At 51.0% G+C, this 25,624-nt stretch overlaps 1 protein-coding gene across 2 annotated transcripts; it reads right to left on the reverse strand.

Moving 5' to 3' along the window:
* Positions 1–1,561: 1,561 nt before the first annotated feature.
* On the reverse strand, positions 1,562–9,065 carry NEURL3 (neuralized E3 ubiquitin protein ligase 3). 2 transcript variants are annotated; one of them, XM_064371280.1, is made up of 5 exons: positions 4,361–4,423; positions 3,298–3,369; positions 3,133–3,198; positions 2,891–2,909; positions 1,562–2,357 (listed from the first exon to the last, which is right to left on the reverse strand). In XM_064371280.1, the coding sequence occupies exons 1-5, from the start codon at positions 4,398–4,400 to the stop codon at positions 2,168–2,170; spliced, it is 387 nt and encodes a 128-aa protein (XP_064227350.1). In that variant the 5' UTR covers positions 4,401–4,423; the 3' UTR covers positions 1,562–2,167. The 2 variants fall into 2 exon arrangements, with proteins under 2 accessions (XP_064227350.1, XP_012292249.1); XM_012436826.1 differs by lacking the exons at positions 2,891–2,909; positions 3,133–3,198 and adding an exon at positions 8,775–9,065 and having other exon boundaries at positions 4,361–4,846.
* Between the last annotated feature and the right edge of the window lie 16,559 nt (positions 9,066–25,624).

Below are 25,624 nucleotides of genomic sequence, written 5' to 3' on the forward strand. Positions count from 1 at the left end.
CGGACATCTCATTTCACAGATCTTCCTTTTAAATCTCTGGCCAGCCTCTTATTTGCCTCAGCTAGTGTCACAGACTTAGGCAACTGTGATGTAAAACAATTGAAACTGATTATGTTTGGCAAATGTCCCAGGGATAGGGATTTCTCATGGAGAGGGTCCCAAGTAGGGTTAAAGAATGACACGCCCTGTAAATAAAACTTTTCCAGAGAATGAAGATGTAGGTCAGATAGTGACAATAGTCTAGGGATGGAGCTTTCTGAGGAGCTCCCAACTCAGTCTGTCGATCCACCCTGAGACGCTTCAAGGCTGCTGGTTTTCAAGGCTACTGTGGAGCTGGAGGCAGAGAATGGGAAAAGCTAACACCACAAACCCTGCTGTTCTTGCCAAAGCACAGGAGTTCATCTCGGATAAGCATCCTTCAGATTATCAGTAGCCTCTGGTTAATTTCTAGAGTTCTGAAAAAGTTGATTTTGGTAATTTGCCAGTATTTTTGTTGTTTTACAGAAGAATGGGTTTACAGAGGTCCTTACTCCTCCATTCCAGAAGGCCCACCTCTGGTTAGAGATCTTTTCTAAAATCAGTCTTGCTAGATGCTACCTAATAAGGTAGTGTTCACTGGAATTGGGATTAAAGTACTGCCCTTGCACTGAAGCTATATGGGCACGGAAGGGAAAAAGAAGACTCTTAAAGGATGAAAAAACTTGCTTTAGGACCCACAGAATCATTCCAAAGTATTGGGGTGATTGGAACCCCTTGGTAAAAGTCAATGGGCTTCCAGGTCTCACATGAGGCCCTTGACAATGGATCCAGTACACTCTTGGGACCTTCCCCTGGGAGATGCCTTTTCCAGGGAAAGGGTGCTGCCATTTTTTAGTCTTTCTTCCAAGTTACAAGTTGCATATTCATGCTCCTCACAACTTACCAACAAGAAAATTATCCATTTTACAGATGATGAAACTGAGGCTCACAGAGGTCAACTCACATGCCCCAAGTCAGAGCATTTGTGAATGGTAGTGAGGGGATCCTACTCCAGAGTGAAAAGTACTCAGGTGTCATCAAATCCAGCCTCCTGACCCCCTGTTTGGCTATGCGGTGGGCAGAAAGGCAGTCTATGGAGGTGCCTGCACTTCCAATTTTAAGCACAATAGGTTCAGATCCCCTTCATATACCCCTCTCCTCCAGGAGTTGCCTCCCCACTGGCCACAGAGCAGGGAACAAGAGCAAAGTTACAGGCACAGCTTACCCCTGCCAGACACCTGCTGATGTGGGCTCCCAGGTCAACTCCTGCCTTCAGTCAGGGGCCAGAGCCTCCAGAACAGTGCCCCAAAATTAAGGGTGGCAAGGGAAAGGGTGGTTGGGACTTGAGGATTGGGATTATAAGACTACCCCCTTCATGTGCTCTTTCCATGGTCCTGAGTGCCCAGAGCCCCACCCAGGCCACCTACAAGCCCAGTGTGGGGAAGAAAGAACGGCATGTCCCCACATGCTGCATTATCCTGAGCAGCCCACAGCTCCTATCCCACTCCCAGACTGCAAGCAAGGGGACATAGTCACTACAAAATCATTTAGGAAAGACAAACTTTATTCTGATATCTCAGAAATTGGCAAGGAAATTACCACAGTGACAACAATACACTTTCATGTTTTAAATCATCTTCAGATGCATGGTCTCACTGAGACCTCGCGACAACCCTGAAAGGTAGGCAGGGCAGGGAACTACACATCCACCCTACTGGGGACTTGTGGGAGGCAACCCAGCTTCCACGTGGAACTTTACACATTCCATGCAGATACCTCCTGCTTCAAGTCCAGGTTCTTCAACACCCCAGGAGGTACAGGGCTTCACCAGACACAACAGATAGCTGAACTCCCTCCGCTGTAAAACACGGGATTGGGCCACCCCATCTCTAAACAAAGCACCCCATCAGAAGGATAGTTCTGGCATGGACAGAAAGAGGGGTTTTTCCTTGCTCTCCTGTTGGGAAACAGGTGGAGGGAGTGGCCCTCTCTCTGACTTCCTCTCTCTGACACACCTGTTGCTGATCAGCCCTTCTGACTCTTCCCCAGAAAGAAGGCAGGGCTACACCTCCTCCCTCTGCAGGGGCTGGACTCAGATCTAGTCCCAGGCAGCCACTCACACCTGGAAGCCGCCTCCTCTCAGGAGCCCTCAGTCCTCAGAGCAGGAGGACCCCGTGCAGGGGCTACCGCCTCTATCTGCCAGCGGCACACAGGGCACTTGGCCGTATCCCTGAAGACCCGCCAGGCACAGTAGCTGCAGAAGTGTGTGTGGCCACAGGGCACAAGGCAGGTGTTGGCAGCGTGACAGAAGCAGATGGCACACTCCTCTCCTGGTGTGGCTGGGAGAGAAGACAACACAGGTCAGGGCACGTGGGGGAAGGGGTGGGCAACCCATTCACAATGTGACCACAGAGAATGACAGAGAAACATGCAGCTGTATTTTGAAGAACATCACCTAGTGAGAAAGTGCTTACAGTGTAATCAAGTGAAAAAAAGGGGGAAGAAAGCAATAATGTGTGTGTGTGCGCGCGCGTGTGTGTATAAAATCAAATTCCAATTAGAGAAAAGGAAAACAGAGCACAGACAAGTCCCCATGTATACACATGTCTATATCAATGACCAAAAATACTGGGAAGAAATCCACCCAAGAGGTAATGGGTGATTTCTTTTCTTTTACTTTCCTCTTTATTCTTTAATCTTTTTTTATTTTTTAGAGACAGTCTCACTCTGTCACCCAGGCTGGAGTGATCACAGCTTGCTGCAGCCTTAAGCAGCTGGGCTGAAGTGATCCTTCCACCTCAGCCTCCCAAGTAGCTGGGAACGCAGGCATGCACGATCGCACCCAGCTAATTTTTGTACTTTTTGTAGAGACAGAGTTTTGCCATGTTGTCCAGGCAGGTCTCAAACTCCTGGGCTCAAGCCAACCTCCTGCCTCAGCCTCCCAAAGTATAGGAGCCACTGCACCCCACCTATCCTTTCATCTTTATTTCCATCAGCAAAGCATTTACAATGAATGTGGATGACTTTTTAAAGCAAGAACAAAATAACACTGTCTGTTCATGAATGTGCTCTTATAACTCATGGAATGGGTTATAAGAACTCATGGAATGGGTTGAAGGTAGAGCTGCCAGGTTGCTTTCAGCTTTCCAGTAGGCAGAGCTAAATCTTTTGACCCAAAGCCTATGAGAGACTTGAATGAACAATCAGGGCATGGGGCTTCCCCCTCTACTCCAGGTGCTGGATTCCTGGGGAGTCCTTGGTGCTTGGGAAGGCACTCACCTTCTGGCTCAGGCACAGTTTTGTTGCTGAGGTCCCACAGCATGGCTGTCGGGAGCTGGCTGTCTGTGGGATCTGAGGCAGAGAGAGACACTTATGTCCAGGACGGCAACCCCAGGTGCTCCATCCTGCTCCTGGCCCCACAGCAAAGTGTCCAGTCTCCCTTCTTTCCTGGGTTACAGTGCTGAGCCCCTATCCCCAAATTTTAAGACCCTGTCCTGGTCATCCCTTCCCCAGCTTAACCCAGCTGAGAATCCGAGAATCCATGGGGCTGCAGATTCTTCCTCCAGAGCCACCCTTCCTCCAGGCCCTTCTTCTTTGCCCTCCAGCTGCTGCCTGAATGGAGACCCCTGGCCAAGCCACATTCCCAACCCAGATGGGCATCACCATCCCCCAAGAGCCTGGACAAACAGGTTCTGGGGGCCCACTCCAGACCCAGCAAATCGGGCGCTCCAGGTGTGAGGTGCTGGCAGCTGTGGCAAATAAATGATTTTAACAAATCTGCTTGCAGGAGGGAGGGAGTGGACCACCACCCAGCCCAGGAATGCCAGTATTTCTTGTTATGGGTATTATTGCCTCTCTGTGCTTCCCTGAAATCTACTTGCCTATGGGGTGGCTAGAGGGATGGCTCTCCTTTCCCCACCCACTGACTGAGAAACTCAGCTTTCTCCCTGCAGCCACTCTCCATGCACACCTCTAGCCCCACCTGTGTGTTCCCTTTGCTTGCCACCTTTGTCTCTAGTGAACTCCTATTTAGACTGCAAAGCCCAGCCCAAATGTTTCTTTCTTTGTAAAAGGAGGTGGGCACTTTAGCAGATGTTTGGGTTAATAGATGGTAGGAGTGCTGGTCCTATCTACTCATCATTCTTAGGGACAAGACTGCCCTCCCTACAACTGGGCCTTGTCTATCTGATGTCTCCAGTGCCCATCTTCACAGCTAACACTGGACAGCGGCTGACGGAATAACTGAATGTGAACCTTCTTCCTGTGGCTCTAGATTGGTGTGGGGTGCCACTGGAGCCCCCATCTCCCCACCTCCCCTGCAGGGTCCCGACGGTAGTCTCACCCAGCAGCTTGATGGCCTTGGTGGTCCCGTACACGTCCATCACGGCCCAGAGCGGGGCGCCCACTGGCACACCCTCGCGCAGTAGGAGCCGGCAGCCGGCGTTGACCTTGGCGAAGAGGCGGCCACGGCGGTCCACCCAGAAGCGGACCACGTCCCCCGCAAGCGCGCAGCCCTCGGGCAGCACGGCCGCCCAAGTCGGGCTCTGCTCCTCCAGGTCGGGGCACACGAAGGGTGGCAGGCTGGGTGCGGACATGCGCGCAGGGTCCAGGCGCGTGAAGCCCACGCGGAGGCCGCCGCACCAGCCGTGCTCCTCCCGCAGCACGCGCAGCGCCACGCGCTCACCCAGGCGCACCGGACGCTGGCTGAACACGATGCCATCATGGAACGTGGCTCGCCTGTGTGCGGTGCAGCCACGCGTGTCCAGACACACTTGTGCGCCTTTGGCCTCGGCATGGAAGCGAAGTGCCTCTCGGGGAGCCTTGGAGTCTGTGGGTTGGGGATGGAGAGCGTCAGTGCTGACTGGGTCTAGACCCACCAGCTCCCCAGTATCTCAGAGTCCCCCACACCTCGGAACCACCTTGATCTTCCCCTAGGGACAATTTCCACCTCTCTCCATTCCTTTAGGGATATTGAGGAACTGATGCCTATTTGTGATCTGCCTGCAATCAATCTAGTAATGGTTATCATCGTTCAACAGAAAAAGGAGGGTTAGTCAGGCATACACATCTATACGTTTGTTATACACATTTTTGGGGTTTTTGTTTTTGTTTCAGAGATGAGTTCTTGCTGTGTTGCCCAGGCTGCTCTTGAATTCTTGGCCTCAAGTGATCCCCCTGCCTCCACCTCCCAAAGTGCTAGGATTACAGGTATGAGCCACTGCACCCAGCCCATACATTTATTCTACATGCACCTAAAAATAACAGAAGAGGTGACAGACTGACTCACTGACTGTGGTCCACCCTGGGAGACCATCCGCTGTTCCCTCTCTGTTTGTCTCTCCGGTTTTCCCATGGAGAACTGTATCACTTGTGAAGGCCATGGCCCCCAGTAATGGAGTCATCCTTGTCCTGGGAGAGAAAGGGGTCTGGCTGCTCCCCCGAGGGTGTGGGTGCAGGCTCAGGAGGGAGTCCCAGGCTAGCCCCTCAGAATCCTGGGTGGGGTCCAGCCTGGCCCTGGCATGGGCTCTGAAACCAGGGGACTTCCCATACACAGGACTCTGCCTGGTGGTCAGACGGGGAAAGCGCCTCACTGAGCAGCCCTTCCTCTCCACTCAGCCTGCAGGAAGCTGGCAGGGCTTCCTACCCCACAACTGCCTTAGCCAGCCCTGCCCCTCCCTTCCTGGCCCTGCTTTTTCTGGGCTGGGGGAAGGAGGCTGGCTGGCTGCTTGCTGTTGAAAATTAAAGGTGAAATCAATTAGAACTTGAGCTAGACCCCAGCTTACAGGAGCAAGGCCACTCCCCTCCCAGATCAGGTCACACTCCCCTGGCAAGGCAGGCACTCTGACCGCATACAGGTTTACACCCTCTATCGGAGCCCAGGGCCAGGAGGCTCCATCTGGTCAGGCACCAGGACATCTCTGTGGTGAGTGACTCTGTCCCTGACTTCCACAGGACAAAGGTAAGCCTACCTGAAGTGACCTTTCCCCAGCATTAAGGACCAGCTCTCACTGTGGCCTTGGGACTCTCACAGAGCCCTGTGTATCCACATCCACCCCTCGCCCGCGCCCCACCCATGCCTTCCCGTGATGCACTCATCCTCCCCCGCCCCCTCCCATCCCGGCAGGCCTGCCCAGCTCTGGTGCCTCAAGGCTGCACCTAGGCAAGGAGAAGTCCTGGAGCAGCACCCATGGAGAGCCAGAGCCAGGCTGGGGGCCCTGACATCAATGAACCTGTCCTTGTACCCATGGTTGAGGCTGCTCCATGGAGGGCAGTGGGGCACCAGCTGGACCATGGCTGACACCCCCATTCCAGACCTACCCTGCTGCTGGCCCAGGCGGTTACTGCCCTCCGGTGCACAGCCGCCTCACGCACAAATGGCAGTGATGTGCATTTCCAGCAAGGCCAGGCATCCTGGGACACGTCTGGAGTCCTGTTCATTGCCTGCCTGGCGAGGCATGGGGCTGGGGTGCCAGGGCAGGCAGGGGCTCTTGGCATAACCTGCCACAATCTAGGAGGGCAGAGGCCAGCCCTTCGGCTGAGTCATGGCCCATCCCTGAGATGGGAACTGGAGAGAAGCCCTGGAGGGGGCTTGGCAAGAGACCCGAGCAATGGCCCTGGACAAGGGGCCATGCCAGAGATGGTGGCTGGCATCCGAGCCCTCTCCACGAACTGCCACACCCAATCCTGCTGCCGTCCTGAGAGGCAGACGGTGGGCAAGCTGCCAGCCCCACCCCACAGCAATCAGGGGCAGAACTAGGGTCCATGAGTTCTCCCAGTCTCACCCAGTGCAGCCCCTACAGGGAAAGGGGCACCCGTTGGGTCAGGGGAGCTGGAGCCCTGTCGTGCTCTGCACCGTGGGCCTCGATGGAACCAGCAGAGATGAGCCCATCCTGGCTGGGGATGGAGTTTCCACCCCACCCTCTAGGCAGGTGCCTGGGACAGAGGCTGGCTCCATGCAGGACTGGCTCTGAGGGCAGGGAGGGGTGGAGGACAGGAGGTGACCTCAATGCTTCATCCACTTCCTGGAGGGAGTAGGGAACTGGCTAGCTGGAGGCAGTCCAGGGAGGATGGGAACTCCCCCAGAATGGCCTTGAGGGTACAAAAGGCCCCGGGAGCCCGTGAGAAGCAGGCCTTGCCTTGGAGGAGAATTTGACAGTTTGCAAAGCTTCCTGCCTCGGAAGCCTTCCCAGCAGCCCTGTGTGGAGCTAAGTCCTCATGTCACCAGGGCTGGTGGGTGCTGAGAGGACGGGGTGGGTGAGCAGGTCACTAGAGGCCAGAGCACCTGAGCAGTCTCCTCTGTGTACTCACTCAGGCTCCGCCCCCTACCTCCAGCAGCCCCCTTCCCCTCCACTCCACCCCCACCTGGCAGGGGAGTGAAAGGCCCCCTAGGGCACAGCCTCTTGTCTATGAAGACTCTTGGTCTGTCTGTATGGTCATGTTGGCTATTCAATGTGCACCACCAAGGCTGAGTGAGGCTGAAACCCACCCTCACCCCACCAGCCCGTCAAGGGCCTGCAGGACCATGTCTACCTACTTCAGGCAGGGCTCCGTGCCTGGGTCTGGAGCAGGATCCGGGTGCCCTGACAGGTGTGATCGACACCTCCACTCCGCCTGCCTCCTCCCATGAGGTCTGCAGGGGTCCTCCCACCCTTTGACCCGGGCAGCCCGGGACACCCCACTCCCAGGGTGGGGAGTGGTGGAGGTGGGCATAGGCCATGTGTGGTTCTCCAAGCAGGCCTCTCCCCAGCAGCTGGGCTAGCACAGGGTTCAGATCACCCCAGTGCCCAAGCACCCTCACTCAGAGGCAGTTGCTTTTTCTATGGGTTCCATTTTCAGGCAGGACCCTGAGCTCAGAGAAACAGAGCACCCTGCCCATGGGGGATCTCTCCAATTACTCCACCTGCCCTGGGGTCCCCATTCTGAGGGGTGGACTGCCTGCCGGCAAAACAGGGCCTTTGGGGTGTCTCTATTCCAGGACATTCCAGATTCTCTAAGCTCTTGGAATTTGAGTGGGGCAGGGGCACCCACTTGCTCAGCAAGAGCATTTAGGGATCTCCATCCTCACCACTCCTCCAGGCGTCAAGCATTTCGGAGTGCCAGGCACCCCTAAGCACTTTGCAGCCTCTTTTCTGCCTCACTCTGCCTTGGGGAAAGTCCTCAGAACTTGGGAAGGCTGTGCTAGTCATCCATGTTTTTGCAGCCAGAAAGTGGGGGATCCGCACTCCCACGCTGCCTCCTTTAAAGGCCCGTCATTTCCCTGCCAAACACAGTTACGTGACAGCATCAGTGGCTCTGGGCACAGCCAGCTGCTGGTCTGTGAGCCTGTGGTGCCCACCAGGGGACTGAGAGCCGTGAGCCCAGGCTTCCAGCTTTTTACCCGGGAGGGCAGGTCTAGAGATGCACAATTCCAATCGCTGGTGCTCAAAGACCAGGTCCTCCATCTCCCACCCGCACATGGCCCTTCCACTAAGGGACACCTGTGGCTTCAGGTGAGGCTCGCAGAGAACCTTTGTGCCTATCACTTTTTAGATTTGTGCATTTGGTTTGATAAAGATCCCTATAAGCCAGCAGGCATTGTCCCAGACTGCAGATGTGGAAACTGAAGCCCACAGCTCAACTTGGCAGAACTGGGACCCACCAGCCCCCTAAACTTTACACTGACCACACCTCTACTCCAGCAGTGACACAGAGCACCCTACGCTACCTGTACCCCCGGTCCAGAGACCAAGCTCCGGCCTCGCAGGAGGTCTACTTACTGGCCTCGAAGCAGAGCTGGGCACCCATCAGTCCAAGGTCCTCGGGCACAGGTCCCCAAGTCTAGAAGGAACTGCCTGGAGAAGGCCAGTGGACAGGTTTCCAAAGATTCAGCAGGTCTGCTTTTTATGGCCAGAGATCATGTTACAAGGTTGATGATTAATTCGATGGTGCTGTCATGAGTTACTGTATCCAGGGGATTTCCCGATGATTTCTCCTGACTTGCAGCCAGACCTGCCGTAGCTGGAAAGCCTAAGAGAAGGAAACAGGGACTGGGGACATGCCTGGGTATTTTTTACGGTAGCCGTCTCTCTCACTTCTGACCAATGTCAAGCTGGCTGTGCATTGTAATGGTCCAAGGATGTTAATAAATACCTAAGCCCAGCCCCACCCCCAAAGACTCTGGCTCCACTGGCCTGGGGTGGAACCCAGGTATGTGGAGTTTACAAAGCAACCCAGATGATTCTGATGTGCAGCCAGGGTGGAGATTCACTGCTGCAGAGACCCTGGCACACAGAATATTGAGTAATCTATGTTGCTGAAGCAACTGAATTGCATTTGCTGCATCCCAGGGCCTGCGAAGTTGTGCCCCTCCAACAGAGAGGAAGGGTAAACTACACAGAAGAGGAGAGGAACTGATGGTCCCTCCAGTCTTACTAGAGCTGGAATTCCACTTTCCCAGAACCACTACAAAATGCAAATAGGCCCACAGACAGTCACACCAAATGTGTAGCTCCCAATGTGTTAGCACTGGAAAGAAGTCAAAGGTATTCTGGCCCTTCCATTTTTATTTTTGTTAGGGAAACTGAGGCTCATGGAGGGAAGGTGGCTTACTCTAACCTAGTGCTTCTCACTCACGTCGCAATGTGCTTTCAGATCTCCTGGGGATCATGTTAAACGCATTTACTCAGAAAGCCTGGGGCCCTCCCTGGGATATGTGGACTCAACTTTTTTTTTTTTGAGACAGGGTCTCGCTGTCACTCAGGCTAGAGTGCAGTCGTATGATCATGGCTCACTACAACCTCAAACTCCCGGGCTCGAGCAATCCTTCCACCTCAGCCTCCTGAGTAGCTGGGACCACAGGTGCACCCCACCATGCCTGCTAATATTTTTGATTTTGTAAAGACAGGGTCTAACCCAGGCTGGTTTCAATCTCCCTGCCTCAAGCAATCCTCCCATCTCAGCATCCCCAAGTGCTGGGACTCCAGGTATGAACCACCACACCTGGCCAAGTGGACCCCACTTGAGGTGACAAGCGCCTGGTGGGTTTGGAGCCTTGTGAGTGCCCTGACCCTCAACCTGTGGGCTAAGCCCTTCCCAAGACCCCAGATCAAGGCCACAGTCAGTGACTGCTCTGGACTCGGCTAAGGGATGGCTAGTGCCATGTGTGTGCTCCACGTTAGTGTGGGCTGCCTTGGGTGGTTCCCCAGAGCGCTGGAGCGGCGCACGTTGTTGATAAACCACATTCTCTTAAGAAAGGTGTGTTTGGCATCTTATCAGAGAAGTCAAGTCTGAGCCTCGGCCTGTCTAGAAAGTTACCCGGCAAGCTGTGGCCCTCAGGCCGCCCAAAGCCAGCAGGCTGGGGTGGTGTAGTCCCATCAGCGGGACCTTGGGCCATGAGGCAGCTGGGGGGAAGGAGGTCATTCTGAGGAGCTAAAGCCTGCCTAAGGCCTCACATCCAAGGGACAGGCATGCCTACCATGCACTCCATGTTTGTTTATTGAACAAACTGCCAGGGTTCAGGACATGCCACCCCAAAATATGGCACTTTGGCACTTAAGAAAACAGCAGAAGCAGGAAAGCCTCTCTCACCTTCCCTTCGCCCAAATTCCCTGAAGTAGGCCATGAGGCCATGAGGCCTATCCTTACCTCTGAGGATTCGGGGACAGAGAAGAATCTGAACAGGCCTGGCCAACTCTCCTCTGCTTATTACCCCTTCCCCCTTTAGCCAATCACTTCTCCACGATGCCCACTCCTCGTGAAACCAACACATAAAAATACAGATGTTCCCATTTCTTTGGGTCTTCATTTATGAAGGTCCCGTGCCATGTAAAATTTGCATGAAATAAATTCGTGTGCTTTTCTCTCGTTGACCTGTCTTTTGTTATGGGGGTCCCAGCTATGAACCCAGCCACAGGTGAGGAAAGATTCTACTTTTCCTCCCCTGCAGAATGCTACCATTCTTTTTTTTTTTTTGAGACAGTCTCGCTCTGTCGCCCAGGCTGGAGTTGCCCAGGCTGGAGTGCAGTGGCGCAACCTCGGCTCACTGCAACCTCCTCCTCCTCCTGGGTTCAAGCGATTCTCCTGCCTCAGTCTCCCGAGTAGCTGTGACTACAGGCAAGCCACCACAACTAGCTAATTTTTGTATTTTTAGTAGATATACACCATGTTGGCCAGGATAGTCTTGATCTCTTGACCTCGTGATCCACCCGCCTCGACCTCACAGTGCTGGGATTACAGGCGTGAACCGCTGCGCCCGGCCCAAATGCCACCATTCTAAGTCCAGAATTTACCTGATAGTCCTCATGGCAGCTCCTCAAAAAGGTTCTGTTTATTGTAATCATTTCCATTATATACGTGGGGAAACTGAGGCACACGATAGTTAAGTGGCTTGGTCAGCTCACTAGGCAGGACATGACAAGCCCGGATTTGGCCCAGGCATTGTGGCTGGTGACGGTGTGCCTTGACCGCTTCCAAGGCCCTCCCCGTGGGCACTCGGTCCCTTAGGAGCAGCCCCCCATTAGGAATGTCTCCCCCACTGGACTGCGCAGGCGCAGAGCAGGAGCTTTGTAACTGCCTGCTGAGTGCGAGGTGGAGGCTGCCTATGCTACCCTACCCCACCCTACCACCCCCTCCCCCCACAACCCCCTCCCCTTGCCACCCCCTCCTCAGCTACGACCCCCTCCCCCCTGCCCTGTGTGGCCCCTCGGCGCCCTGGCCGATCGCCCACAGCTCCCGCAGCCCTGCTGTTCTGGGCCCCTACTACCCCCTCCCCCACCCCACTACCCTCTCCTCCCCTACTACTCCTTTTCCCCGCTTTCCCTCCGCTCTCCTCCCCTCCCCTCCCCTCCAGTGCCGCCAGCCCTGGCGGCTGCAAACCTTTGCTCGGAGAGGGGCAGGCCTGGGCCCTGGAGCGCGGGGCGACCTCGGCCGGGCCGGGACTGCGGCGGCCCCTACTGGCGGCAGTCAGTACTGCAGGAGGCGTCGAGGGCCTGGGAGCCCCCAAAGCCCGGAGGGGCGCCCAAAGGGAGGTTAGCGGCGCCGAGGCTCACAACACCGCAGCTCCCACACTCCCGCCTCACTGGGACCCCTCCGTGGCAGTCGGCCTCGCTTGCCCAGAGCCCCATCACTACACACGCCTTCAAGCAGGTCATCTCTCAAGATGCCGGCCGCGCTCCGGGAAGAGCCTGGCAGACAAGGAAGCCACTGCTGCCCCGCGCCCATGCCAGCCTGCGGCCCAGCGGGACCGGGAGCCCAGCCCAACCTGGGGCACTGTCAGGCAGCCCGGTCCCTCGTAGGCCCTGACATTAAGGCCCTGGGACGCCTACCTATAACACTTGCCTGCCCTCATCGGTTCCCCACCGGGCGGAAATCTCAGAAGGCAGGGGCTGCCCTGCCTAGAAACCAGCCCCAGAACATCAGGGCCGCGGACGCTGTGGGCGGTAGGCCAGGGCTTGGAGGGGCCACACAGGGCAGTGTTTTGGGAGCTTTTACACAAGGCACCACTCGGCCAGCCTCACGACCCAGCCACGCCACGCCCGTGAACCAGGTGTGCTGGCCCAAAGCAGCGCTCTGCGCAACAGCCCCAGCCTGGAAACGAGCGAATGTCCGCTGTCGGGGGAGCTGCACCGCTCAGATCCGCGGGAATGCAGGGCCCGTTCCCCAGAGGCAGAGGCCACTGTCCCACCCACACCCAGTCCAGGCCTGCGCCTCCCCAGGGCTGCCGCCTAAGCAGCCCTGTCCCTGATCTCTGTCTCAGAGGCTGCTTCCGGCCCAACTTCCCACACGCATCAGCAGGTCCTAAACTGCCACAGATGCATGCCATGGAATACTGTGGCAATGAAAACAAATTACTGCTACCTGCAACGACGTGGATAAACCTCACAGCCGTGAGGCTGATGTAAGGAAAGACGCAAAGAATACCGCGTGCCATTCATAGAAGTTCATGCAAAACCCATCTGTGGTGTTCGAAGTAGGACAAGCCTCCCTTTGGGAGTTAGTAACAGGCAGGGGAGCTGGAAATGTCCTGCACCTTGATCGGGTGGTGGTTACACAGGTATGTAGACGTACAGAAACATACTTCCAGTCGGACCCTCAAATCATATGTAAATCTCATCTTCGTGGCATGTTAGCTAAGCCCTTCCAGCCCTAACAATGTCATTCTGGCGGAGCTGGTGAGTCAGGGAACATCCACTCTGCCTGGGAAGACCGGCTCTGGAGGCCGGAGGGCTTGGCCAGCACTGCCGCCCAGTGGCCGGCAGCGGAACTGACCGCGGGCCTGATTTCCTGGAGGGAATAGGCCGCAAAGGCTACGCCAGGGCTGCACCTGTGTCCTGGGCCCCGCCCTCCGCCACCAAGTCGGCCTGCCCACGAGCACCCAACAACTCTGGTGGTCCACCAAGCCCTCTGGGTCAATAGCTGCAGCCCCCATGGGGCCTTGGGGATGGGAGGGAGGAGAGGGAGTCCAGCCTGTAGCACAGTACCAGCCCAGAGTTTTTAATAGGTCTGGGCTGTCACTTTGGCCCTGTTCCTGTCCTCCTGGGTCCTGATTCTGCCGGGCGCCTCCACGGCCTTCGCCCCTCTGGGTCCTGCCCCACCAGCACGGGAGCGCCCACTGGGCATGAATGGGGAGCCTGCCAGAGAGGTGAGCTGGGGAAGGGAGGCACAACTTCCAGGCCTGGCGTGGCCGCTCCCGCCTGTGTGTGAGGGAAGGGTCAAGGGAAAGGCGTGCCCTCTCTTCTTTTTCCCTGTGCCCCCTCACCCCACACACACAATTGTCAGGATGTCTGTCCTCGGAAGACACCTGGTAACTGCCCTGGTGGTGGCTGCCCTGTGCAGGGTGTGTGTGCATGTGTGTGTGCATGTTCAACAGGAATTGGTTTGGTGCCTGCTATGTGCCAAGCACTGTCCCGGTTCTGGGTAACCAGAGAATGAAGGACACCCCATCCTCATCCCTCAGCCACTTCGTGCATGCCCTGGAATTTATGTAAGTGCTACAAGAGGACCAAACTGAGGGCTGGGAAAACCAGGGGTGTTGTGGTGTTGTTATGCCCAGGGAATGGGAGAAGGTTTTGTGGAAGAATCGATGTTAAAATTGAGCCCTGAAAGGTAAATAGGATTTCAACAGCCAAGAAAGGCATGAAAGGCATTTCAGGGAGAAGGAGTGCACATACAAAAGCATAGGAATGGAGACATGCACCGTGCTGTATGGTTGTATCAGGTAGGATTACGATCGCTTGCATGTAAGAGAATGTCCAAAAAAACAGTGGCTTGAGCAAGGTGTGTTCATTTCTTTTTCACATAAAATAAGCTGAAGATAGGCAGTCCAGCTAGTCATGATGCCTCTGCAGCCATAGGGGACCCAGGCTTTCTCCACCCTTCAGTTCCACCATTCTAGCACAGGCCTAAAGGTCACTTCATGGACCAAAAGGGCTGCTGGAGCTCCAGCCAGTACATCGGAGCTCTAAGCATCAGGGAAGAGAAAGACCCAAATGGGCACTCTTCTAAGCTAAGCCAGCTTGCAATTAAGCTGATTTACTGGAGGGCCTATGTAATGCTTTCATTTATAGCTTATTGACCAGAATCTTGTCACATGGCCACAGCTAACTGCCAGGGAAACTGAGAAATGCAGTCTTTATTGGGAAGAGCAGCTAAAAATTGGGATTCTGTCATTACAGAAGAAGAAGGAACTGGATGTTGGTGGGCAGTCAGCATTGCCTAGTCCAGGGTAGAGTGGAGCAGTGGTCCTTCAGCGTGTGGGGAGGGGGCAGCAAGGCAGCCCAATCACAGGGGCTGTGCTGAAGAGGGGCTGAACTCTTCTGTAGCAAATAAGGGATTGCTGAAAGATTCTGAGCAGGAGCCAAGGGTCGAGGAACCTGGAACTGTCTGCTTGGGGGAAGAACCATCGGGCAAAAATGGAAGGATGCATGGAGGGGAAGGGAACTGTGAGGAGGTGATAAGGCCATGAGGCAGGGAAGGACACCCCAAGAGGGCCAAGGCTAAGCCTGGCGACAGTGGGAGGATGCCAGGGCCCTGGGGAGGGACACAGATCTGCTGAGGATAGTTTGGGAGGAACACAGTAGGCACCAGATAATTGTGTCTGAGGCTGTTGCTAGCCATCAAGTCAGGTGGCTCAAAGGCAACTGAGAATCCAAGTGGAAGCTCAGGCAAGAGAACAGCATGGGGACATAGATCTGGGAGTGACCGGTCATGCAGTGGTGGATGGGATCAGCCAGGCCGAGATCCAGTCGTTCAGCCAGAGGACTCTGATGGACCTTTCGGAGTTACTAGGGAAGGAGAACAATGGAGTGACTAAATACATACATTTTTGGAGCCAGAGCTGGGTTCAAATCCAGACTTCACCACTTAATAGCCATAAGTCCATGGGCTGGCTGACAGGACTTTCTAAGCCTTAATTTTCTCATGTGCAAAATGAGAGTGAAGAAGCTTGCTGAGCGTGCTGACAGGAGGGCTGAATGAATAATAAGTAGTACATTTCCACACAGGAAACTTCCACTAACCAGTAAATACCCGCTCTTACCGGTAAAACTCCCCCTACTGAAGAGGACACCAGTGCCTCTCTTGGGGCCACCACTGTTCCTGACAGTCCTCTCACTGCTCAGGCGAGATCACAAGCACTATACCAGGGCCCTGAGCCCTCTGACCCAGCATGGCTAGGGCAGCCCCTGGCTCAGCCTCCTGCACAGGGGCACCTGCAGCCCCAGACAGGTGGGTCAAGAGGAGTGTTATGCCTCCTGCCAGCAGGGAAAAGGGGCCACAGCGGGCCATGGCATGCCCTTTCCCTTAAAGGGCCCAGTCAGGAAGAGCACGCATGGTCCAAACTTCAGCTCAAATCCCATTGGCCGAAACTTAGTTGTGGCCGCACCCAGCTGCAAGAAACTGGGAAGTGTAGGCTTTATTCTGGGCGATCATGTGCTCAGCTAGATAGAAATTAGAGTGTTCCAATATTACAATAGAGAAGAAGAGAATGGATATTGAGGGAAATAGCAGCTGTAGGGTGCAGGGAAAGAGAGAGGGCATGGCATCCTGGGTGCAGGGTGGAGGGAGGCTCTGAGAGCTGGAAGACCCTATGCTCTTGGGACTCACGTGTGCCGTGTGCACATCATCTGGCACTCAGCCTGCAGGAACTCCGTTATGGAGGCACTGGAAGGTGGGCAGGGAAGCTGTTGTAGCTGAGAACCAGCTCTGCTGGCCAGGAGGACAAACTGCCAACTTCTCCAGTAGAATTTTTCCAGATCCCTGGAGGTCCTTCTGGTTCCTCACCAGAGCCAAAATAGCGCAGAGAGGAAGGAAACATCTTCCTTCCACTCCTCTGAGTTTTGCGTATTGTCAAAGCTCATTGCAGCCATTGTCATTGTCTCTACTGCCCAGGCCTTAGGCACAGTCCATCCTCCGCAGGCAGGGAGCGACCATTCCCTAGGTCTCCTGACACCCCCTCCACCCTGGCAGAGCTAGGGCCAAATGTCCCCTGCCAGAGTGGACTCCAACCCATTCTGTCTCCTGAGAAGCCTCTCTTCTCCCCACTTGATTTTTTTTTTTGAGATGGGGTCTCGCTCTGTCACCCAGGCTGGAGTGTGGTGGCACGATCTCGGTTCACTGCAACCTGCAACCTCTGCCTCCAGGGTTCAAGTGGCCTATACAAGTCACTCAGTCTTTCTGAGCCCAAGTTCCTCATCTGCAACGCTCCCAAGTCCCCCAGCCAGTGGGTGGCAGAGACCCCGCTGTGCTGCTGACTGTGCTAGGCTAATTCTTGGTACTTGCAAAGGCCTGGTGCATCATGAGCTCCCAGTGTGTGCTGACCGTCTGGCTGAAAGGATCGATGAGGCACTGAAGTACCCTGTCAAGGCACAAACCAGGAGGTAAGTGCTTGTCAAGTCACAATGGAAGGAATGAATCGCTTGCTATCACTACAGAATCACTTGAACCCGGGAGGCGGAAGTTGCAGTGAGCCAAGATCAGGCCACTGCACTCCAGCCTGGGTGACAGAGATTTCATCTTAAAAAAAATAAAAATAAAAATAAAATAAAGATCAGGCTCCTGAGTGAGATCTCGCAAGTCCTTTGAAAATGTGCAAAAGTGCAGTACATATACTGGACAACATGTATCATTTTTAATCCAGACTTCCTTGTTCTCAGGTTTGTTCTGGATCATCCAGGTGGTTAAGTCAGAGGCTACTGGGTGAGTATGGGGCTGCAGGCTTTGGACAGAACTGCAGATGCAGCATGCATGTGTTTGCGGGAGTCACTCCAAGTGGAGCCTGCAGGTGAGGCATTAACCGAGTGGAGTGTGCTATTTTTGAGCTGAAGCAAGGAGACTTCCTGGATCCTCTGGATCCTCTTTCTTAATTCTGTGAGAAGCCGACTGCCTCTTCTTCAAGGGCTCCAGGGAATCCAGGGACTCCAGGGTGGGTGGGGTCAGTAAGGCTCCCTGTATTCGTTCGTTTTCATGCTGCTGATAAAGGCATATCCAAGACTGGGCAATTTACGAAAGAAAGAGGTTTTTTGGACTCACAGTCCCACATGCCTGGGGAGGCCTCACGATCATGGTGGAAGGGAAGGAGGAGCAAGTCACATCTTACATGGATGGTATCAGGCAAAGGAGGGAGTTTGTGCAGAGAAACTCCAGTTTTTAAAAGTATTACATCTTGTGAGACCCATTCACTATCACAAGAACAGCACGAGAAAAGGACCCCCATGATTCGATCATCTCCCACCCAGTCCCTCACAACACGTGGAAATTATGGGAGCTACAAGATGAGATTTGGGTGAGGACCATATCACTCCCTTGACAGGTCCCCTGGCTCCTCCTTGCCCTCCAATTTTCCTTCTCCTTGTCTCATTTCCTGTGGACGTTTTCTTCTCTGCAGCCCAGTACACCCAAGCAGCCTCTTTCCTTTTGATTTTACTGAGGTAAGATTGACACAGATATTTGTGAGCAGCAACTTTTACTGAAGGTTTAGGGTCACAGAGTGTGTGAGCAGGGGCACAAGGCTTACAGTACAGCTCAGCACAGAGGACCAAGTTAAACTGAATCTCAAGCAACCACATTTATTTTCTTTCTCTCTCTTTCTTTCTTTTAGAGACACAATACTTCTCTGTCACCCAGGCTGGAGAGCAGTGATGCGATCATAGCTCACTGTAGTCTCGAACTCCTGGGCTCAAGTGATTCTCCTGCCTCAGCCTTCTGGGCAGCTGGGACTACAGACACCTGCCACCATGCCTGATAAATTTAAAAAAATTTTTTTTTGTAGATTTGATGTCCTGGTCCAAAAAAAAAATTTTTTTTTTTTGGTAGAGATGCAGGTTTCACTATGTTGTTCAAGCTGGTCTTGAACTTCTGGACTCCAGCAGGTCTTGAACTTCTGGACTCAAGCAATCCTCCTGCCTCAGCCTCCCAAAGTCCTGGGATTCCAAGTGTGAGCCACCACACACCTCCAACCACTATTTTCAAGGGCCCTGCAATGTTTCTGCCAGCATAACATTGCACTGTTCATTCTTCATAAGCCATAGCATTCCTTCACCTCAGCCCCCTCATTCTTCCTCTCTTGGAGCCAATTCAAATCTCCTCCTCACCCCCAAATCTGTTTCTCATGCAGAGCAGCACAGCTTCCCCTCTGAACTAATATTATCCCCAGGCCTAACTTTGCATGCCCCCAAATCTCCCTGAGGTGTTCTGCTAAATATCAGGACCACTGCTTTCAGATTCTGGCAACATCATGGACTCAGCTAATATTGATGCCGCATCCCCTGCCAACACTGAGAAACTCAGAACCAAATATAAGTGAAAGATATTAGAACCAGAGTAGAACTTGAAAAAGGAGTGGAGAAGCACCAAGGTGGTGGGTATACAAATAGAACTTAGAGACAGAGCTGGGCTTTGACCCAGGTGGCCCAATAAGAAATGTGATGTGGATGTGGGCCCCACCAACAGAAGCCGGGGGTTCAACACCCATCTAGGATCCAGAGGTGTGGCCTTACAGAGAAATGCAACTGAGACCCCTATATAAAGCAAGAACCCTGGAAGAATTGCCCCTCAGAAAAGAATTACCCACAGAACTAGAAGGTGACACATGAATTTTGTCTTTGCCCAGGCCTCTGGGTGGAAGAAAAGTTTCCTGGGAAAAATCAAAACTGAAAACCAAAACTATTCATGAAGGTGGCAGCCAAATTTATTATATCCATATGGCAAAGAATTCCCAAGCTGAAAAATTGCACAAAAATGTTTCCCCAATGAGCCCTTGGGAACAGTTGGCAGACACAAATACAAAACATCTCTGAGGCCATTTTTACAATCCAGAACACATAGGACTCCCATAGAACAAAACAACTCCACTGCAGATGAGTTCACAATCCAGAACACATAGGACTCCCATAGAACAAAACAACTCCACTGCAGATGAGTTCACAAACAGCAGCTACAAATTATATGAAGCAGCTCTGCCATGAAGGAGAGCCAGTAGGAACGACACACAGGAAAGTCATTATCTTCAAGAACTTGAAATAATAGGACAAGCTGAAAGAGATACAAAGTTAGCATATTAAAATGATTAAAAATACAAAGGAAGGAATAAAAATGATAATGAACAGGATACTGTGAAAAATGACAGATGTGGAAAAGAACCATGGAAATGAAAGAATATAGTTATTGAATTTGTGAACACAATATACAGGCAAGCCAGCAGATTAGACACAGCTGAATTGAGACTAGGTTGACTGGAAGGTAGATCTGCAGAAATTTGCCGGAACTCTGCATATTTGAAATATTTGAAAGAAAAGCTAAGAGACATGGATAATAAAATGAGAAAGTTCAATGTACAACTAATAGGAATTCCAGAAGAAAAAATCAAAATGAATCAGAAAGTGACAATATTTGCCACACACAAGAAAATAATGCATGAAGTTTTTCTAGAACAGGAAATAAACATGAATCTTCAGATTGAAGAGGCACATTGATTCCTGGGCATGAAAAATAAAAATAAATACACAAAGATATTGCAGAACACCAAAGATAGATCTTAAAAGCAATTAGAGAGAAAATATAGCTTACTTTAAAAGGATCAATAATTAGATTAGAGACAACTTTTCACAATAATATAGGCCATAAAACAACAAGCATAAATATATTCAATGTGCTCAGGGAAAATAACCATGAACTTCAAGTTCCAGACCCATGAAAATTATTATTCAAGAGTAAGAGGGAAAAGATATTTGCAGACAAAAACAAGATGTATCACTCAAGATCCTCGCTGAAAGAATTGCTGCAGGATGTATATCGTAAGAAGGAAACGGAACCCATGGGAAATATATGCAATCAAAGTGTCCCAGTTATCTTTTGGGGGTGTAACAAACCACCCCAAATTTAGTGAAGTAAAAGAACAGCCATTTTATTATGCTCACAGATTTTGTGGGTTAGGAAGTCAGATACAGCAAGGATGGCTCGCCCTTTGTTGTTGTTGTTGTTGTTTTTTTGAGATGGCATTTCACTCTTGTTGCCCAGGATGGATTGCAACAGTGTTTTCTTGGTTCGCTGCAACCTCTACCTCCCAGGTTCAAGCGATTCTCCTGCCTCAGCCTCCCAAATGGCTGAGATTACAGGCATGCGCCACCACACCCAGCTAATTTTTGTATTTTTAGTAGAGACAGGGTTTCACTATGTAGGTCAGGTTGGTCTCGAACTCCTGGCCTCTAGTGATCCACCCAACTTGGCTTCCCAGAGCACTGAGATTACAGGTGTGAGTCACCAAGACTGACCAGCTTGACTTTTTAAATGATGTCTGGGACTCCAGCTGGAAAGTCTTGACTGGCTGAGGATGGATCATGGGGCTGAGGGCTGGAAGCATCTGGAGGCCTCTTCACTCACATTTCTGGCATCTGAGCTAAGATTACTCAAAGACTGTGCTGAGTGGAGACTGTTGACTGTAACATCTTCAAAATGGCCTTTCGATGGGACTGTCCAGAGAGCAAGTGCTCCAAAGAACCAGGGAGAGGATGTGTGATCTTTCCTAACCTAGCCTCAGAAGTCACACCTACATTCTAGTGACTAAAACAAGTCCCTAAGGTCATCCCAAATTCAAAAGAAGAAGAATTAGATTCCATCTCTTGATGGGGGGCATCAAGGTCATACTGCAGAAGAGCATGTGAAATGGGAGCTATGGTTGCTTCTATCTTTAAAAAGTACAAATTGCCAGCCGGGTGCAGTTGCTCACACCTGTAATCCCAGCACTTTGGGAGGCCAAGGCCGGGGAGGTCACAAGGACAGCAGTTTGAGACCAGCCTGGCCAACATGGTGAAACCCCATCTCTACTGAAAATACAAAACGTAGCTGGGCGTGGTGGCAGATGCCTGTAATCCTAGCTAGTCGGTGACTGAGGCAAGAGAATCGCTTGAAACGGAAAGGTGAGGGTTGCAGTGAGCCAAGATCATGCCACTGCACTCCAGCCTGGGTAACAAGAGCAAAACTCTGTCACAAAAAACAAACAAACTGCCACAGTAAACAAAACAAATTTATCCATTATAAACCTAAGTAGTCATTGAGCTGGGCCTGGTGACTTGAACCTGTAATCTCAACTATTCAGGAGGCTGATGCTGGGGATTACTTGAGGGTGGGAGTTTGAGACCAACCTGGGCAACATAGCAAGACCCTGGATCCTACAAAAACATTAAAAAAAAAAAAATAAGCTGGGCGTGGTGGCATGTGCCTGCAGTCCTAGGAGGCTGAGGTGGGAGGAGCTTTGAGCCCAGGAGCTGGAGGCTGCAGTGAACTATCATCTTGCCACTGCACTCCAGCCTGGGCAACAGAGAGAGAACCCCATCTCTAGAAAGAAAAAAAAAGTCATTGATTTATACCAATAACTGCAATAATGAATAATTTGGAATGTTAAAAATAAGATGAAAATAGAACATTAGATGATAATACGTGGAAAATGGGAGGTGTGTGATTGCAGATGAAGCTTTTAAGATCCTTGCTTGGGAGGGCCATAACGATATAGGCCAGGTAGAGTGGTTCATGCTTGTAATCCAGCACTTGGGAAGCTGAGACAGGAGAATCTCTTGAGGTTAAGAGTTCCAGACCAGGCTGAGCAACGTAGCAAGACTCTGTCTCCACAAAAAAATTTTTTCTAAACTTAGCCAGGCATGGAGGTATGCACCTATAGTCCTAGCTACTTGGGAGGCTGAGGTGGCAAGATCCCTTGAGCCCAAGAGTTTGAGGCTGCAGTGAGTTATGATCATGCCACTGTAGTCCAGCCTGAGTGGTGGAGTAAGTCCTATCTCTTACAAAATAAAATTATATTAATTAAATATATTGATTAATTTATCCCTTGTTAAATTAAATATGCATGATAGAAATATATGTTAGCTACTAAAAGAATCAAAATGTGATGTATAATTTTCAGAGCAGTATAAGGAAAGGGGTAGAGATAAAGAAAATTTGATCAATATAACAGACACTAGCAGGCCAGGCATGGTGGCTCTCCCTATAATCCCAGTACTTTGGGAGGCCAAGGTAGGTGGATCATCTGAGGTCAGGAGTTCAAGACCAGCCTGGCCAAAATGGTGAAACCCCATCTCTACTAAAAATACAAAAATTAGCTGGGTGTGGTGGTGTGCAGCTGTAGTCCCAGCTACTCCAGAGGCTGAGGCACAAGAATTGCTTGAACCCAGGAGGAGGAGGCTGCAGTGAGCCAAGATTGCGCCACTCCAGCTTGGTTGACAGAGCGAGAATCTGTCAACAACAGCAACAAAAAAGGCACTAACAAAAGGAGGAAGAAAACAAAGCAAAAACATGACAAATATAGACTGAGCACAGTGGCTCATGTCTATAATCCCAGCACTTTGGGAGGCCAGGGTGGGTGAATTACTTGAGGCCAGGAGTTCGAGACCAGCCTGGGCAACATGGCAAAAGCCTGTCTCTATCAAAAATACAGAATTAGCCAGGTGTGGTGGCATGTGCCTGTAATCCCAGCTACTTGGGAGGCTGAGGCAGGGGAATCACTTGAACCCAGGAGGCAGAAATTGCAGTGAGCCAAGATTGCACCACTGCACTCCAGCCTAGGCAACAGAGTAAGACTGTCTCAAAAAAGAAAAAAAAGAAAGAAAGAAAAGAAAAGGAAATATAAAAAATAAGTAAGACTGCAGAATTAAATACAAATATATAAATAATAGTACATGTAAATGGACTAGATTTTTCATTTAAATAACAGCTTCTCAGATTATATTTCTTAAATTCTAGCTATATGCTATTTATAAAAGATACACCTAAAACATAATGACACAGAAATATTGGGAGTATTTATATACTAAGAAGATACTAACCAAAAGAAAGATGGTGTAGCAATATTAGTATTAGGCAAGATAGACTTTAAGGCAAAAGTCATCACTAAGAAAAAGGTGTCATTATATAATGATAAAAGGAATAAGTCACCAATAGGATAAAATAATGTTGAACCTGCTTGCGACTAATAACTATAAAATATATACAGCAAACAGGTACAGAACTGCAAGAAAAAAAACTGTCAAAGTCACCATCATACTGTGAGACTTTAAACAAAGGGTTATCAACTCCAGACCTTCACATTAGAATCACAGATGCTTTAAGATTATAATCGGTCCTTTAACGTGATCTAATTCTAGACATAATTTCTTCATCTGCCAGTTTGTGTAAACTGAAGGAGGCAGTACAGAGCTTTGTCCTCATGCTGGCTGAAGAACTGCACACTTGTTAGGCAGCAAAAATGTGCACGGCCAGATGTTTTTTACTAAAATACTCATTTTTTTCTGCCACAGATAATGAGCCTCAAAGAGTGGCAGCTGTCCTAAACAGATTTCTTTTAAATCTACTGGAGCCCCTACTTTACACTTAGCTCCTTAAGATACTATATTGCAGTAATCTGAGTTTTTTCAATTAAATCATATTTCTCAACCCATTCACAGATGCTTGTATGTGTATTATATGTTCACATATTATAAATTAGCAAAAGTGAATGCTTAATTTTTTTTTTATCTCATTCAACCTCTGGTTTACAGATAAGGAAACAGATCCAGAGAGTGTAATGAGTTTCCCAGGGCCTTAAAGCTCCTGTAGTGACTGAGAGGCATCAGCACCTGTCCCCTGATTCCACCTCAGCCTTACTCCACCTCCCCAGAAGAAAAAAAAAGGAAGTGACAACAAGGAAGGGGTGAGGTTTACACCAGGATATTCGAACTCCCAAAAATCCCCAGCTGACTTCTACTTACACCTCATTGTCCAGTACTAGGTCCTAAGCCTACCCCTAACTGCAAGGGATGATGGGAAGTATAATTTGCTTGCCAATCCCTTCAAAATCAGTGTTCTGACACATACTGCGTTAACAACAAATTAACCTACATTTGTTGGTTGGCTGTTTTAAAGACCTGGCTCAAGTCTTTACCTCTGGACATCCTTAGATTAGGGATATTTCCCCCTTATGTTGCTCTGCTGCATTGTATCATAGTTATTCACAACTTTCTCCAGTAACTAAATAAGCTTTTTGAAGTCAGGGATTATTGTGGCAAGGAGTAAAATAAGCTAGCGTAGGAGAGCACTTGTGAAGTTTTCTATGCTGTACATATACAAAGCGATATTTTCTTCTCTTTTCTTTTTTTTTTTTTTGTGACAGAGCCTTGCTCTGTCACCCAGGCTGGAGTGCAGTGGCACAATCTTGGCTCTCTGCAACCTTCACCCCACCAGGTTCAAGCAATTCTCCTGCCTCAGCCTCCCGAACGACTGGGACTACAGGCATGTGCCACCATGCCCAGCTAGTCTTTTGCATTTTTAGTAGAGATGGGGTTTCACCATATTGACCAGGCTGGTCTTGAGCTCCTGACCTCTTGATCCACCCACCTCAGACTCCCAAAGTGCTGGGATTGCAGGCATGAGCCATTGCACCTGGCCACAAAGTGATATTTTCAATATGAGTAGCAAGAATGCTTTTTGCACAATCTCCTCCACCCTGGCTGCTATAGTTTGGATGTGTTCCCCCAAAATTCATGTGTTGGAAGCTTGTCCTCATTGTGGTTGTATTAAGAGGTGAAACCTTTAAGAGGTAATTAGGTCATAAGGGCTCTGCCCTCCAGAGTGGATTAATGCTATTTATACAAGAATGAGTGAGGAGTTATCACCAGGGTGGGCTCCTGATAAAAAGGATGAATTCAGCCAATTTCCTCTCTTTGTCTCTCCTGCCCTTGCTTTCACCTCTGCCTTCTGCCACAGAATGGCCCTCACCAGATGCTGGGACCATGCTCTTGAATTTCCCAACCTCCAGAACAGTGAGCTGAATAGATTTCCATTCTTTTTTTTTTTTGAGACAGTTTTGCTCTTTTTACCCAGGCTGGAGTGCAATGGCGCGATCTCGGCTCACCACAACCTCCACCTCCTGGGTTCAGGCAATTCTCCTGACTCAGCCTCCTGCGTAGCTGGGATTACAGGCACGCACCACCATGCCCAGCTAATTTTTTGTATTTTTAGTAGAGACGGGGTTTCACCATGTTGACCAGGATGGTCTCGATCTCTTGACCTCGTGATCCACCTGCCTCGGCCTCCCAATGTGCTGGGATTACAGGCATGAGCCACCGCGCCCAGCCGATTTCTATTCTTT

Source organism: Aotus nancymaae, unplaced genomic scaffold (genome assembly GCF_030222135.1).
Source record: "Aotus nancymaae isolate 86718 unplaced genomic scaffold, 86718_ANA_hifiasm-v0.15.2.pri h1tg000131l, whole genome shotgun sequence".
Taxonomy (NCBI): Eukaryota; Metazoa; Chordata; class Mammalia; order Primates; family Aotidae; genus Aotus; species Aotus nancymaae.

Coding starts and splice junctions, on each gene's coding strand:
- NEURL3 (XM_012436826.1), bottom strand. CDS start 8,802: ATGGGTGCCCAGCTCTGCTTCGAGGCCA. Junction 4,847..8,774: donor CCAGCTCTGCTTCGAGGCCA/GTAAGTAGACCT, acceptor CCCAACCCACAG/ACTCCAAGGCTCCCCGAGAG. Junction 2,358..3,297: donor AACTGTGCCTGAGCCAGAAG/GTGAGTGCCTTC, acceptor CTTCTCTCCCAG/CCACACCAGGAGAGGAGTGT.